Source organism: Nicotiana tabacum, chromosome 20, assembly GCF_000715075.1.
Source record: "Nicotiana tabacum cultivar K326 chromosome 20, ASM71507v2, whole genome shotgun sequence".
Classification (NCBI taxonomy): Eukaryota; Viridiplantae; Streptophyta; class Magnoliopsida; order Solanales; family Solanaceae; genus Nicotiana; species Nicotiana tabacum.
In genome coordinates, this window is record NC_134099.1 from 93,619,267 (window position 1) to 93,634,696 (window position 15,430).

Here is a 15,430-nt window from a genome sequence, read left to right on the forward strand (position 1 = left end):
TCTCTTTGAATATTATATGTGTCGTATATGAGCAATTTTTTTAAATAAATATTTTTAGAAGTGAACTTTGATCCAAGTTTGTTTTGAGATATATCCATATTTGCTTAGTCTTCTCAAAGAGCTTCTTGAGTCGGTAGAATTTCGTGCCGACAACGTAAAATAAAATAATAAAAATTTGCAGAGAAAAAAAAGATAATTCTTATTAATTTGAGATAATGTGTAATGGAATATAACTCCTGTACAAGGGAAAAATTACTTAGCACAAAGTAATAACTTCCCATTCAAATATATTTCCATAAATAAAATAATATTAGACACCAATAAGTATCCGGTTTTGGAAGGCACCTGGGTCGATGAGTTGTCAGGTAAACAAATTCACGCTGTCACACAAAACTGAATCAATTTGAAACTGAACCCAAATAACAAGCAACAAAGAAGAAGAGAAAAAGAGCAAATGATAGCAACCGAAGGAATCGAAGACGAAGAGAAATGGCTAGCGGAAGGCATCGCCGCTATTCAACACAACGCATTTTACATGTCTCGTGCTTTGGTAAAAAATTCATTTTTTTTCCTCTAAAAATTCAATCCAAAACCCTAAACTACTCAAAATTGACAAAACAACACTCTGATTTTCCTTCAGGATTCGAATAATCTTCGAGAAGCATTGAAGTATTCTGCATTATTATTATCTGAGCTCCGGACTTCGAAACTTTCGCCGCACAAATACTATGAGCTCTGTAAATTTCTAGTCAACACATCTTTTTTGATCGACTTTTTTCTTTTCAATTTTTTGGCAGTTTTTGCTTATGAAAATTCAATTTGACTAATTTCTAGCTAAATGTGATCCTATTAATTCATTTTTACTGAATTAATTCAGTTTCGAGCTGAGTCTCTTCATTACAATTTGTTTGGCATTTGCTTATGATGAGTAAATTTTACTAATTTTCTTGCTAAATCCGACGTAATTCAGTTTTTAAAAATTACATTTGGATATTTGAAGCTAAACTGTACTAAGTTAAATCATTAAAAAAATTAAAATTTAACATTATCAAAAAAAATAAAATTAAATATTTGGAAACTGCACGAAATGTACAGTTTTTTCTTATGGAAAGTCAGATTGACTAACTGTCAAGCTAAATCAGGTCATACTCATTCACTTTTTAAACGGATTTTATAAACGTGTACTCTCTTTATTCTAATTCGTTTGGCAGTTTTGCTTATGGAGAGCCAATTTTACTAACTTTAATCAGACTATATTAATTCAGTTTTTAAAAATTAAATTTTAGATATTTATAGCTAAATCGGACTTAGTTAATTCATTTCAAAAACAATTTAAATTTGAATATTTGGAAAGTACACGAAAAGTACTATAAGTTGCATATTTCACTTAAGAAAGTTAAATTGACTAACTTAGGTTACTGGACTGGATTAGTTCATTTCTGTTAAAAATAAATAAAAACTTAGATATTTTACTATAAGAAGAGTTACTTAAGTTGCAATTCTCCTCATATCAAAATGGTGATTTTTTTTTTCTTAAGAAAAAAGATGTTGGTTAGTTTACGCAGTTTGAATGTTGGAAAATAAAAATTGTCAAACATCTTGAATTGGAGAAAGATTCTATGTTCGTTACTTCATGTTTGTTCTCTGGCTTTGTGCTCTTTGTGGTAGATATGCGAGCTTTTGATGAATTGAGGAAGCTGGAGATGTTCTTCAGAGAAGAAGATAGACATGGTTGTTCAGTTATTAACTTATATGAACTCGTTCAACATGCTGGAAATATATTGCCTCGGTTGTAAGTCTCAGATGAAATGTTCAGTGTCTTAAATTCTCAGTTGCTCGGTTTTGCTGTGTGCTAATTGGCTACTTATGTTGTTCCATAGTATCTTAGAATCAAATGAACATAGTTAAGAAGTAAAATTGGTTATTCAAATATGATTTTTATGCTCAACTTGAAATTTAATATTGTGGGATAAATTTGATGTCATTCTTCTTTTATGTGCTTCTCTTTATTGGTGTATTTTGTGTTATTGAGAATGTTCAGTTTCTTATAGAGTCGATGATCTCTGACTATGCACGGGGCAGTGGCAGGCTTTAGGATGTGAAGCCAGTGGATACATCTGTCTTTAAGATAAGATCTGCCACAGAGTTTTAGTAGGAGTATCGCGTGCATTCAGTCAGTACTCAGTACAGGCAACTTTTTGGTTCGTAGATAGATTAACCAATCACCAAACAAAAAAAGCTAGGCTCAGTTCCGATATTTTAGTTAGGATAAAAAATATTTTACAATCACCTACAAAAAACAAACAGAAAGAAGAAACACTTACCAGGGAAGCCAGAGAGTTTTCCAGAGAGAGATGTTTTGGGCAACACACTTAAGCACCTTTAGTTCCCATGAAAGAGAATCTTTCATGCTAGTAGAAAAAACTGAACCTATTGCATTCACAGATCATACAGAAGCACGGGCTCGAGAGAACCACTTTCATGAAGTTCTAGCGAAACTAACATATGTTGATGCCACCATACATATAAATATCAAGCATTTCGGAGTAATCTTAAGAGGTGCTGATGCACTTACCATGCTGATTAACTTCTAAAACTAAAACATGGTACAGTATTCAACTTAACCAAATACATGTCCAAACTCAAGTAACTGGGGACGGAAAGTTTAAAATCATACAGATAATTTTGATTTCCTCTTCAACAATTGTCATTCTTCCCCATTTTCTATAAAATGATTTTGCGTTTTCATTCTAGTCTTTTGATTAACCAATCGGTACTTTTCTCTTTGCAATTTGCTTTACATATGAAGTTAGATTACCCAATCTATTGATGACTGGGTATCTTTTGTAGAGCATCATGTTTTAATGTGGATTATCTACTTCTGGTGTACTTCTTGTATATGGGAGTTTTTTTCCCTTATATCAATAAAATTATTTACCTTGTCAAAAAAAAAAAAAAAAATTATTGGTCAACAGTTTTTCATTTCTTTTTTCTTTATTCCTCAAGAGTATTTACGACCATTGGTTTGCAGGAAAGAAGCTGATTAAAGGACTATGAAAGAGACAAAGAGTAAATAAACACTTTTTTTAACTAATAGCAATTTCAATGCTTAAAAAGTGGAACATGTGTTCTTTAGCAAAACTTGCAGTCTTGCAAATGATACTAACAATAGAAGAATGCAAAACTTCACAAGAAAAGGCTAATTTAAAAGCAAAATCATTTGCGTTATCATAAGTGCAAAAAGAAACAAAAACACAAAATTAAGCAATAAAATCCTAAATCACCTATTTAATAAATTAGAAGAAATAATTGTGTTGTAACCTGATGTTGATGAAGAATAGTTGGTGCGAGTGTCACTGTGTCAGTGATTCTAAGAAAGAAAAACACAGAAAAATGAAATATAAGAGAAGAGAGAAAGGTGAGCAGCAAAGAAGGGAGAGACTTATATTGATCTGATATGAGAGGAGAGCTGAAGACCTTATCTGATCTGAGTTGGAGAGGTGGTTAGCTAGGGTAGGGTTTTCTTGGAATCTGATCCGAAGGCGTGGAATTGATAACTGTATATGAAGCCGTTTACATTTTAGAACATGTCCCACTGATGCAGGGCAGTGGGAATATGTTATATAAAGAAGAGCAGCCTGGTGCACGAAGCATCCCGCGTTCACGCGGGGTCCTTATGAATTGAATACTCCTTATGAACCATTTTCAGTCCTCGACATGTCCTTCTGATACAGGGCAGTGGGTATATTAAGGTGATGTAGCTACCAAGAATTTTCACAAACACCATTATTTAAAATCTTCAAATTCCAAGTGAAGGCAATGCCCACATCACCCGGTTTTTAATGAGGTCACCCCCGACATCTAGGTAGGCAACAGCTATATCGGTAAATCTGTTTTTCCATCTCCTGTGTGGTTGTGAATTGCTCATGCCACGAGTTAATATTGTTTTGGAGTCGAGTGATAGCGGCTCGATATTTCTTCCTTTTCTTGCTCTTTGTTTCCTCTCTCATACGCCCTTGTTATTCTTGAAGAATCAGATGTCTGATGGAAGTTTACCTTATATATATAAAAAAGATATCTGATGGAAGTTTATCTTGTAATATTTCAGGTATCTCCTATGTACAGTAGGATCTGTATACATCAAATCAAAAGAGGCTCCTGCTAAAGATATTCTCAAGGATCTTGTTGAAATGTGTCGTGGTGTTCAGCATCCGACACGTGGTCTCTTCTTGAGGAGTTATCTTGCTCAAATTACCAGAGACAAATTGCCAGACTTAGGTTCTGAGTATGAAGGGTAAATCTGTTGATTACTCATACTTGGATTGCGTGATGTTTAGGTTGCCCATCATATCACGTCAGCTCTGCAAGTACATCTTTGTTCACTTGCTTGAAACAAACACACAAGAGCTGCATGCACACACATTGCTTATGTATATTGTTACCTACCTATTTAAGTATGCGTGTAGAGCCAATGTATTGCATCCATCTCTAAGATCCTTGTCTTTTGTTTAATTGAGTATTTTTTTTTCACTTTTCTAGTTTAACCTAGCGGATGATCTTCTGAGATGCTTCACACTGTTCTTCATGCAGAGAAGGCGATACCGTCATGGATGCTGTAGATTTTGTGCTGCAGAACTTCACAGAGATGAATAAACTTTGGGTTAGAATGCAGCATCATGTACGTTGGGATCTTCTGAACTGTTACTTTGCTTTTACTTTTGACATGCATGGCATCTGTGCATTTGCATGCTAGGAAGGTAAAATGAGTCATGGAGGCATGTTTTGGCCATGCAGGTGTTATAGTGCTTGTGATACATTCATTTGCTTTGGTGATCCTGAGTTGAGGCATTCTTCGCGCTTTATGGTCTGCAGGGACCTGTCAGGTTGAAAGAGAAACTGGAAAAAGAAAGGAGCGAACTTCGTGATCTTGTAATACCAATGTGCTCAATCATTTACTTTCTCCTTTCAAGATCCTTATGGCTTGGTTCAGAAATACGATCTTCAGCTGTACCTCTCATATTTTAGGTCGGGAAGAATTTGCACGTTCTTAGTCAGATAGAGGGTGTTGATCTTGAAATGTACAAGGATGTGGTTCTGCCCAGAGTTTTGGAGCAGGTAAATTTAACATGATTAAACTTTTCTTATTTTCTTGTAGCAATTCGCTCTCAAGATGCAGCTAAATGTTCCCACAGGTTGTCAATTGTAAGGATGAGATTGCCCAGTATTATCTGATGGACTGCATAATTCAGGTCTTTCCAGATGAGTACCACTTGCAGACACTTGAAACCTTATTGGGTGCTTGTCCGCAACTCCAAGTAAGTCACCAAAAATATACACAACTTCTTTGGCAGGATAAGTTTTTGTGTCCTGTCCTTTGCTACTCTTTGTTGCATCTTCATATCCATTCTTCTCGCAAATATAAACTGTATATATAAAACATATCTTACTAAAGGAAATGAAAAAGGAAAAACACAAATAGGCAGCATTTTTGTTACATCACTTTCTGTCTTTGTCCACCTTAACCTATTTTGACTGCCTTTCAGTTCTATTACTGTTGTGAAAGAAGAATAAGATTATATACATGGTGTATGCTGGTGGCTCCAACTTGTTTTTAGTTAATGTTTTACAGCTGTTCTTATTTGTCTTACGAGAGCGGGGAAGGGGGAAGAGCTTTTTGTTTTTCGTCCTGCTCTAACCTAAGTGGACAAGATAGGCTCCTCATTCACTAGAATAACTGTATTACGTTGGAAAGCGGCTTGCAGTTCTCGGCTTAATTTTTCCTTCTCGGAGGAGAATGTGTGCAAATAGAATTAGCGTTTCTGTGATCTACAAAGTTTAGTGTGTTCTGTAAGTATGGAGCTTAAACATTTAGGGGTCTTGGTAGTAGTTTTAACAGTTTGTTCAAATCTTCTGGTGGTTGATGTTGTAGGAGCATGTGGATGCTTATATGTTATCATCCCCTTGCTCGACATGTTATCCCATCTCCCAGACAAGAAGGAAGAAAGAACAATCCACAGCAGATGGATTATATTACTTCATTAAATTCGATGATAAATTTGAAAATATACTTCTTTATTTCATTTTTTCATTTAGCCTGCTGTTGACGTTAAGACTGTGCTGTCACGATTGATGGACAGATTGTCAAACTATGCTGATTCAAGTCCCGAAGTAAGTAAATAATTGTTTAATGGCTTCTGCCTTGAGATTTTCCTCCTTTCTTCTCTTATTTAGGTGTAAGTTTTGATTATTTAGGTGTTACCTGACTTCCTTCAAGTTGAAGCATTTGCCAAGCTAAGCAGTGCCATCGGGAAGGTAAATCTGATTTCTGAACAAAGTTGACTACTCTCCAGTTTTGTAACTTGTAGTTGGATTTTTATTTATAGGCAAACTTCAGTCTGTAGCAGGACTAGGATTTATGATTTAGAACACCTGACATTAGCATCTCAACTGGTTAACAGGTTCCTTAATATGCAGGTCATTGATGCACAAATTGATATGCCAGTTGTTGGAGCCATTTCTTTGTATGTATCTCTACTGACCTTCACTCTCCGTGTTCATCCTGATCGACTAGACTACGTGGATCAAGTACTGGTATGTTCTTGTCAATTTGGTAATCAAAGTTACAAGCCAATATGGAATTTTGGAGGTTATAGCATCGAAACTGCTGTTGTTATTCTCTGAGCTCTATGAAGCCAGTTGATGCGTAACATGTGGTCACTTTTTTTGGTGAGAGGAGGGCAGTTATTTCTTTGATCAATTTAGTGGTCGGTAGGAGCATTAAACACACTAGATTAGGAAATCCTAGCAGAGTTGGTAGCTACAGGGGGAAGAAGTATGGGATAACATTTCTCTGCTTGATTTACTTTCCTGATTGTTGGTAGGGAGCATGTGTCAAGAAACTTTCTGGTAAAGCAAAGCTTGAGGATAGTAAAGCGACAAAACAAGTTGTTGCTCTCCTGAGTGCACCGTTGGAGAAATACACTGACATTGTGACAGTTCTAACTCTTTCAAATTATCCACGTGTCATGGATCACCTTGATGCTGAAACAAATAAGATCATGGCGAAGATAATCATTGAGAGCATCATGAAGAATGACACCTGTGTATCAACTGCTGACAAGGTAATAATCTGCAATGTGTAGTGATTGATCACTAGTTCAATTATTTTGGTTCTCTCTTTAATTGATTTACATCTTTCCCAGGTTGAGGTTTTGTTTGAATTGATAAAAGGGCTCATCAAGGACTTGGATGAAACTGCTACCGATGAGGTGGACAGATTTTCAACAATTTTGATTACTTCAAATGTCTGAATTTTTTGTACTTTATTCTGACTCCTATTGATGACTTCCATTTCCTTTGACTTTTACTCAGTACTCATACATGTGAGTTTTTCCTGATAGTTTCTACCAGTGGAATGACTTCTTTTCCTGTTTGTTGTGGTATTGGCCAAAAGCTCGATGAGGAGGATTTCAAGGAGGAACAGAATTCTGTTGCTCGTCTTATACACATGCTATATAATGATGAACCTGAGGAAATGTTAAAGGTAATTAATTTATTGGAGAAGTTTTTCTTTAGAAAATTATTATTGAGCAACTTTCTAGGGATTTGCACTAGATCTCCTTAAGATTGGTGCTTCATTTAGTACTTTTTAAGTTCTGGAAATAATCCAACAAACTGAGTTATCTGCTTCTTGTATACTGATGAACCCTGCCTTTATCACAGCCTGAGTTTAGGGAAACACTTATACAATCATATGTAGTTTGATTTTGATAATGAAACTGAAAGGTCTCTATTGAAAGAAAAATGTGCTCTACCATATACCAGTTGATGTTATTCATTTGTGTTCAAACTATTCATTTTACTCTAGACTAGATGGATGGACAAGTATTGAAAGTTGATGGAAGCTTGAGTTGAAAGGAATTGTTAAAATGGCTTTTCATTTGACAGAATTGAAAGGACTCTCACCTAAATGGTAAAAGTGGATAAGCTTTAAGAGAGTTCCAATATTATAATTTGTTGCCAAACTTCCTCTTTTGTAGACAAACAACTTAACTATTTTTCTGATGCATTTTCTCTCTAATTTTATGAAACATGTAACAATGCTGAAACTAAAGCACTTAAATGTAATAGATTGTAGTACATTGTTAATACTCTAGACCTCTGTAGCTCCAAATGGAACTTCTGTTTCTAGGATGATAGCATGATCTATCCTCTCTTTCTTTGTGTTGTTACCTAATTTCTTTGTGGAGCTTTGGGATTACTCCCACTACTGATGTTCATATATAAAGAGAAAATGATTTCTAGATCATAGACCTCAATCATTCCTGGAGGCAATTAGCTGGAAAAAAGCCCATTTCATTAAGATGGCATGCGTGACTCTGCCGGTTATGATAGAACAATATTACTTATTAGGTATGTGATTGTAGGTTCACTAAGTTGTTTTTATTTGGTTTTGTTTTTCCAAGTAAAACTTCTTTGGGTGGAATCAGATAAAACTATCTTCCAGTAATATATACCAACACACAGTTGTTTTCACATTTCTTTTCTCCTTTTAGTATTCTAAACCAGACTGTCATTATTATGATATTGGACTAGTGATGTTTGATAAGGGGATGCTATCATGGTATATGATTTAAATACGCAAGGATATTCCAATGGAAAATATTGGTGCTGTGGGTTACTTAGATTTGTTCCAGCATGGTTAGATAGATATTAGATAGATACTCTACGTAGTAGGAGCAAGAAGGACGAAGTGTTTAGAAATCGTGGATTTGCTGGAGGTTGAAAAGTAAAGTTCCTTGGTTCATACTTAGCACTATTGATTGTGTCAGTACTCAGTGCTTTAGATAAATGATTTGAGAACAGTTAGTTCGTCCTACTAACATGTGGTTATCAGTTCTAAAAGTGATTCTCTCATATAATAACCGAACACCAACAACGATTAATAAAATTTTCCAATAAAAAAAGTACTGACTAAATCAGGTGAAATACTACAAACGGAAGCTCATAATATTCTTTTTTCCCCCTCTAAATCAGATAATATGCACTGTTAGGAAGCATATAATGGCTGGAGGTCCAAAGCGCATAACTTTCACAGTTCCTCCTCTAGTCTTTTCTGCACTGAAGGTTTGTTGTTTTCAGCACTTATATTCTCCCTACCCCCCCCCCCCTCTCCCCCTTCCCCTTTTGGTAGTTAGCGATTTATGCTGATGTCTATATGCAGTATGCATTTAGTAGAATCCCCTGATCTTCTGACATTAATTCTATTAGAAAAAGATACTGAATAATTGTAATACCATTTACCATTGCATGCCATCCCATCAGCAATATTTTTGGGCATTGTCATGCAAATAAAGTAAATAAATAGATGATTTTCTTATCAAAATAGATAAATAAATAGATGATATTTAGCATCTATAGGCAGTTTCTGCTGGTGCTGAAAACGACTCCTCTCTCTCTCTCTCTCTCTCTCTCTGTCATCCAGCGCACTTGCAAAAAAATTTCTAGTTGTCTTTGGAATTATATACAGACATTCGATTTACAAGAACTGTTCTAGCATGGGCAGGTAAGCAGGAATACCACATTTGCCCCTTCCACTCCAGTCTGCAAGTCTATTTGTTTCTTCTAGAGATAATGGGTTACGCTTCAAAGCGTAACTTGTAATGAAATCTGAAGACTTAACATTAATTGAATGTTTCAAATGCTTCCAGTAGAGTTTGTACAGTGCTACTTTCTTCTTTCCATCCACCCTGAAATTTCAGGATCATAATTTTGAAATATTTTCTCGATCGAATGGAAGTTGGTTAGGAGACTGCAAGGTCAGGATGGAGATATGGCTGGAGAAGAGGTTCCAGCTACACCAAAGAAAATTTTTCAGTTAATGAATGAGGTAATATCAGCTATTGGATATTGCCACTTATAATTGTCGTTATAATCAGTCTGTGGCATTCTTTTGTAGCCTTTGATTTTTATTCATTGTTGATCTATTTCTCACCATGGTTATGAGATGTGGCACACATGTCCTCTCCTGGATGATCTCTTCACTGGTGATGCAGTACACTAGAATGCTTTTTTCTTTAATTTGTCTTCTGAGAGAAGGTATTATAAGTCATGACTGCAGACTGGTAATTCCTCTCCACTCCACTCCTCATATCGGTGATCTTCAGGTGTAAACTTTGTTGGTCTTTTGTGTTCAGTTTCATTCATGGTATTAGGATACAATTGCTTCCATTTGATTCCTGTCTTTTGTTTATTAACTACCAGATAACCCCTTGTGTGTTGCATTTTGCTGATTGAGCTAATCCTGTATGCAGACTATCGAGGCTCTTTCATCAGTTCCATCGTCAGAACTGGCATTGAGGTTGTACTTGCAGTGTGCAGAGGTGAACAATTGATCATTTTATATGCTCTGGAAATGTTGTGTATGATACTATTGAGGAAACCCCTCTAAGAGGCCAATAAGTAAACTACTTCCTGAAAGTATAGATAATAAACTTTTTCTATTTATTAGTAACAAAAAGTCCAGGATAACTACTTTAATTAGAAATAAACAATATAAAAACATAAGGTTTTACAAGCTCTCTGCCTCTATACATTCTGAAAAGATGGCCTGGTTTGTGCTCCAAATTCTGCTATTGCAAGTAGAATAATATTTAATAGAGACTAGGGGTGGCAAAATAGTTAAAAGAAAACAATTAACCACCCATATTATGTACTGGGTTGGATAATGAACTTTTTAAAAAGGGGTCAAATATGGATAAGAACCATATTATCCATTTAGAAAATGGATAACCAATGGGTCTAACTTTTACATTTGTAAAGCCTCAAATTGGGGGTTCCTCAAGTTAGAGGACTAAGAATTCTCCCAAAAATGATCATATGCAAGAAGTCACGGATAATATGGTTACCCATATTATCCGCCGGTTAACACGTTTTTTATCCGTATTAAATATGGGTTGGGCCGGATGATTTATCTGTTTTTTCATTACCCGTTTTCGACCCGAACCATATCCGACCCGACCCGTCCCGTCCGTTTGCCACTCGGCCCACTCCTAATAGAGACTAATATAAGCCATCAAACAGATAAGAAGTAGACTAATATTTCATCAACAGAAATTGAAGGGTTTGTGAAAATGCAAAAAACAAACCTTTTAATTTGCCTTAAATGACTAATTTTAGACTAGGTTGAACTTGAATACATACATGGTCCCTTAAACTTGCCCGAGTTTTTCATCTAGACACCTCTCCTGATGTTAGTTGATAATGTGTCTATTGAACACATGCTGCCGACATGGCGTGGAGAGTGTATCACACCTCCTTTTGAGAGAGTGAAAAGACTTAAGTTATCTTTTTAATTTTTTTTTCTATCTCATTCCCTTCCTATCTGCTGCCACCCCTCTACGCTGGCCAACGTCCCCTCTTTACTTTTCGGAGATCTTAGGGATTCGCTTTTAGAAAGTAATTAAGCCTAGTGTTATAGCCACGAGGAATGAAAACCAAGCCACCTGAACAAGCTCAGTCTCATAGATTAGAGATGGAACAGAATTTTTTTAACATAGCATAAGCCAAACTGATGAGCAATAGGATACTTCAGTGTGGTTTCTACTGATCAAGAAGAAGTTGGAATCAAATTAATAGCAGCACTACTAGTTGGATATGTGAGAATCTGAAGTTAGCAAGTACAAGAAAAATCTTGAAAAGATGCAATTTATAAATTCCAGAATTTCAAGACATATGGGAGATTTTGACACTACCCCACCGCCATCTCTTTGCCCACCTCCACCATAGCCACTACCTCCACCATTTCTGAACCACCAAAAAGGCCACCTTGCACCAGCCAGCTTAAGAACCACCTGAAACAACCACCAATACCATGACACTGCTCCACCACTACGCTTCCATCTCCACCACATTCCCCAAAAATTCCCGTAGCTATATGCCGTCGAAGCCAGCTGCTACAAGTAATCCTTATCCACCAGTTGGTCGAAGAATCGAAAATGGGAGAGCTGGTGGAAGCAACAGAGGAATGGTTGTTGGTTTAGCTACGGTGAAGAGGTGGTTGAAGAATTAAACAGGGATTGGAGGGTGGCGGCAATTTATTCCGATTAACTTTCTTCGTCTTCTTGACCCAGCAGATTTGATTTTTCATGTTAAGAGGAAGAAGAAAGACCACAAAATGAGAGATAATAAATTGGAGAAGATAGAACATTCAGCGGAAGTCCTCTTTTCCGGTCAATGTTTGTTTCTTTCTCTTTTTTTTTCCTTGAGATTTTCATTTTTTTATACTTTGTTGATGTGTCTTTTTCTGATCGGTCGTATTCTCCACGTCAACAGCGAGTAGCATGCACACACTTTGGTTTGTGTAGAATTGTTAAATATGTGTTTCAATAGGCACACTTGTGAACAGGTTCAGGTGTTCAATTGGAACAACTTTTAGTATAGGTGTCTAAATGAAAAATTCGGGCAAGTTTAAGGGGCCACATATGTATTCATCCTTTAGACTATAAATGAAAGACTGTTCTGTTTTAGAATCTGTCCAACATTTACAAGAATTTTCAGACATCTATGTCATGGAATATCTCCTTAAAATTCTAAATTATGCCGTAAGATTATTCTGAGATTTGAGGTTTCAACCACCTCACCCCTTCACTGGGTGGATGGGCAATGATTGGAAGAAAAAGATAATCATGGCTAAAAGATTGGGAGTACAGTTAGAGCAAAAAGTGGATATGTGCTGATGGATTAGACCTATTTCGTGTTCTCTTTTCTTCCTTTTCACCTCATTCGTGCCCTCAGAATCAGCTCAAGTTTATAAGCATAGCACGAGAATTACCTAGTGGAATCTATTTGAATTGCCTAGGAAACTGTCTTCCTTTGCAATTTCATAGGCAATTCAAAAGATTCCATTAGGTAATTGTCCATTTATGCTTTACAAAAAAAAAAAAAAGATAAGGAAATTGTCTTTCTTCATTGAAAAAAAGAACAAAAAGTGTCTCTCTCTGCAATATGATGTTCACTGAGAAATGCCTTCCAGCAGCACCTGTGATCTATACATGTTTGTGTGAGCGCATCTATTTTATATATTTCACGTGAAAGAGTCTCTTCTTCGCTTTCTCTAGGTGAGCATCAAAACTTTACTCAATCCATTAGTTTTTTATTTATTTATGAAACTTGCTTTTGTTCCTCAGGCTGCCAATGATTGTGATCTTGAACCAATTGCGTATGAATTTTTTACACAAGCTTTTGTACTATATGAAGAAGAAGTTGCGGTAATTGCTCAACCATAAACAATGTGTTTATATAGTATGCTTCTTCGCATTTACCTTGTCATCTGCTCAAAGTTCTACTTAAGCTTCTTGCACTTGGTATTAGGATTCAAAAGCGCAAGTGACTGCAATACACTTGATAATTGGAACTCTTCAGAAGATGACTGTGTTTGGTGTTGAGAACAGGGATACCTTAACTCATAAGGCCACAGGGGTAATTTTTACTTCTAATCTCTTTGGGTCCGTCTATCTATTTAATTGTCATCTAACAATGGGAACATTTTTTGATGTATAGTATTCAGCAAAACTTCTAAAGAAACCTGATCAATGTAGAGCAGTTTATGCTTGTTCACATCTCTTTTGGGTTGACGATCAAGATGGTATTAAAGATGGAGAAAGGTTGGCAAGAGTGATCCTCAAATTCTCATTTTTAATTGGGTTATATGCATATTCAATTGATGCATCTTCTAAGTACACTTGAACTTTTCGTTTCCATAGCTTTGTCCATTCAGGAGTCAAAGTCTTGCATTTTGCTTTAATTTATAGATTTCCCTTTTATTCTGTTGCCCTGAAATATATGATGTGCTGCCTTTGGTATCACAGGGTCTTGCTTTGCCTAAAGCGTTCGTTGCGGATTGCTAATGCAGCACAGCAACAGGCAAATGTTACAAGGGGTAGCAGTGGACCTGTCACACTTTTTGTTGAAATACTTAACAAGTTAGTAATCAGAACACTAATGCTGTAAACTGAAACTTGGGTTCTAGATTGCAGGCATAGGTTTTATATTGTAATGAATCTATTTCTGGCCTCAGGTACCTCTATTTTTTTGAGAAGGGGAACCCTCAAATAACACCTGGTGCAATTCAGAGCCTTATAGAGTTGATTAAAACTGAGATGCAGAGTGACACCACGACCCCAGATTCTGCTTCGGACGCTTTCTTCACCAGCACATTGCGCTATGTTCAATTTCAGAGACAAAAAGGAGGGCTAATGGGAGAGAAATACAATCCAATTAAGGTGTGATACTTTCATGTTTCTTGTGGCATGTCAGATTTGTTGTGCTAAACACATTGTGCCTAAGCTCTGAAAGTGGAGGATTCAGTGGTATCTGAACTACCAAAATGAGCGTTTCTGCATTGCTGCTGACCATCAATTATTCTATCAGCAATAAATGCAACAATTTCCTACAATCTTACTACTAGACGGTTCAATGTAAAATTCTCCTTTTACAGTAAGCTATTCTTTACCCTACAGGAGGTTGCCTGATTTCTTTAGGTTGGTGCATGGAAGGAGATCTCAGTCTTTGGAGTGTATATTAGGAGTTCCTTTTGATTTAAACTTATTGTACAGGGCGGGGTCTCTAAATGAATAAAGAAATGTGTATTTTCTGGTCTTAAAATGGATATTATTGCTTTGATATGGTATTAACTTTTTGGGTGGAACCAGGCTGTGAAATAGTAAAGATTTTACTATTTGTTGGAAGGCGTTACTGTACAGATCTTGATACTACAGGAAGGCCTTTCGTTTCTCTCCCTTAGTCCCTACATTGATTATTAGATGATATTTTGATCTGATAATGATGTTTCACATCGGACTGAGCAGCTAACCATAAATTTTCCTACAAATCCATGTAAAGACGAGAATTTCTCGTCTGAAATTGTTGATTTAGCATAAGGTGTGGTTGTCGTGAACTTCATTGTGTTTCTCAACGCGTGTATAGAAACTTGTAGTTTTTATCCTATTTTATTAACTAATTACAAATTTGACTAAATCTAACAAGCAATGAAGACAGTCGTATGATTGCACATTTTACATTCTAGCCTGCATAGTGATAGTCAAATAAAATCATCTGAGGGACTCAAACAGCAACCCAATTGGCTAATTGACCCAAGCCTGAGGCCTGAGGGAAAGGTACTGAAGGACCTTCTGAGGCCAGTGCCCAGTGGGCCAATTTTGAAAGACCACACATTATTAAAACGGCCAACCATGTTCTTGGTTCATGGAAAAAATAGCACGGTATAACCAATTTTCGGACTGATCATTTAAAAATAGTCAGCGTTTATCAAGTCAATGAAAAATAGTCACTATTTTGCTGCAACAGGGACCGGTCCAGCATAATATACTGGAGTTCGGTGCACCTGTGTATGAACTCTAGCATATTATGT

The 15,430-nt window shown here is 36.2% G+C and overlaps 1 protein-coding gene across 3 annotated transcripts; it reads left to right on the forward strand.

Moving 5' to 3' along the window:
* The first annotated feature begins 341 nt into the window (after positions 1-341).
* Positions 342-14,707, forward strand: LOC107816643 (vacuolar protein sorting-associated protein 35B). Of its 3 annotated transcripts, none has more exons than XM_075241244.1 (23): positions 342-550; positions 641-737; positions 1,669-1,792; positions 4,109-4,294; positions 4,591-4,678; positions 4,873-4,929; positions 5,026-5,115; positions 5,193-5,315; positions 6,094-6,168; positions 6,253-6,312; positions 6,475-6,591; positions 6,882-7,121; positions 7,203-7,268; positions 7,454-7,543; positions 9,037-9,126; positions 9,800-9,889; positions 10,314-10,382; positions 13,188-13,268; positions 13,372-13,479; positions 13,561-13,664; positions 13,869-13,982; positions 14,078-14,282; positions 14,520-14,707. In XM_075241244.1, the coding sequence occupies exons 1-23, from the start codon at positions 455-457 to the stop codon at positions 14,529-14,531; spliced, it is 2,382 nt and encodes a 793-aa protein (XP_075097345.1). In that variant the 5' UTR covers positions 342-454; the 3' UTR covers positions 14,532-14,707. The 3 variants fall into 3 exon arrangements, with proteins under 3 accessions (XP_075097345.1, XP_075097347.1, XP_075097346.1); XM_075241246.1 differs by having other exon boundaries at positions 407-550; positions 4,109-4,367; XM_075241245.1 differs by lacking the exons at positions 342-550; positions 641-737; positions 1,669-1,792 and adding an exon at positions 3,740-3,865.
* The last annotated feature ends 723 nt before the right edge of the window (positions 14,708-15,430 follow it).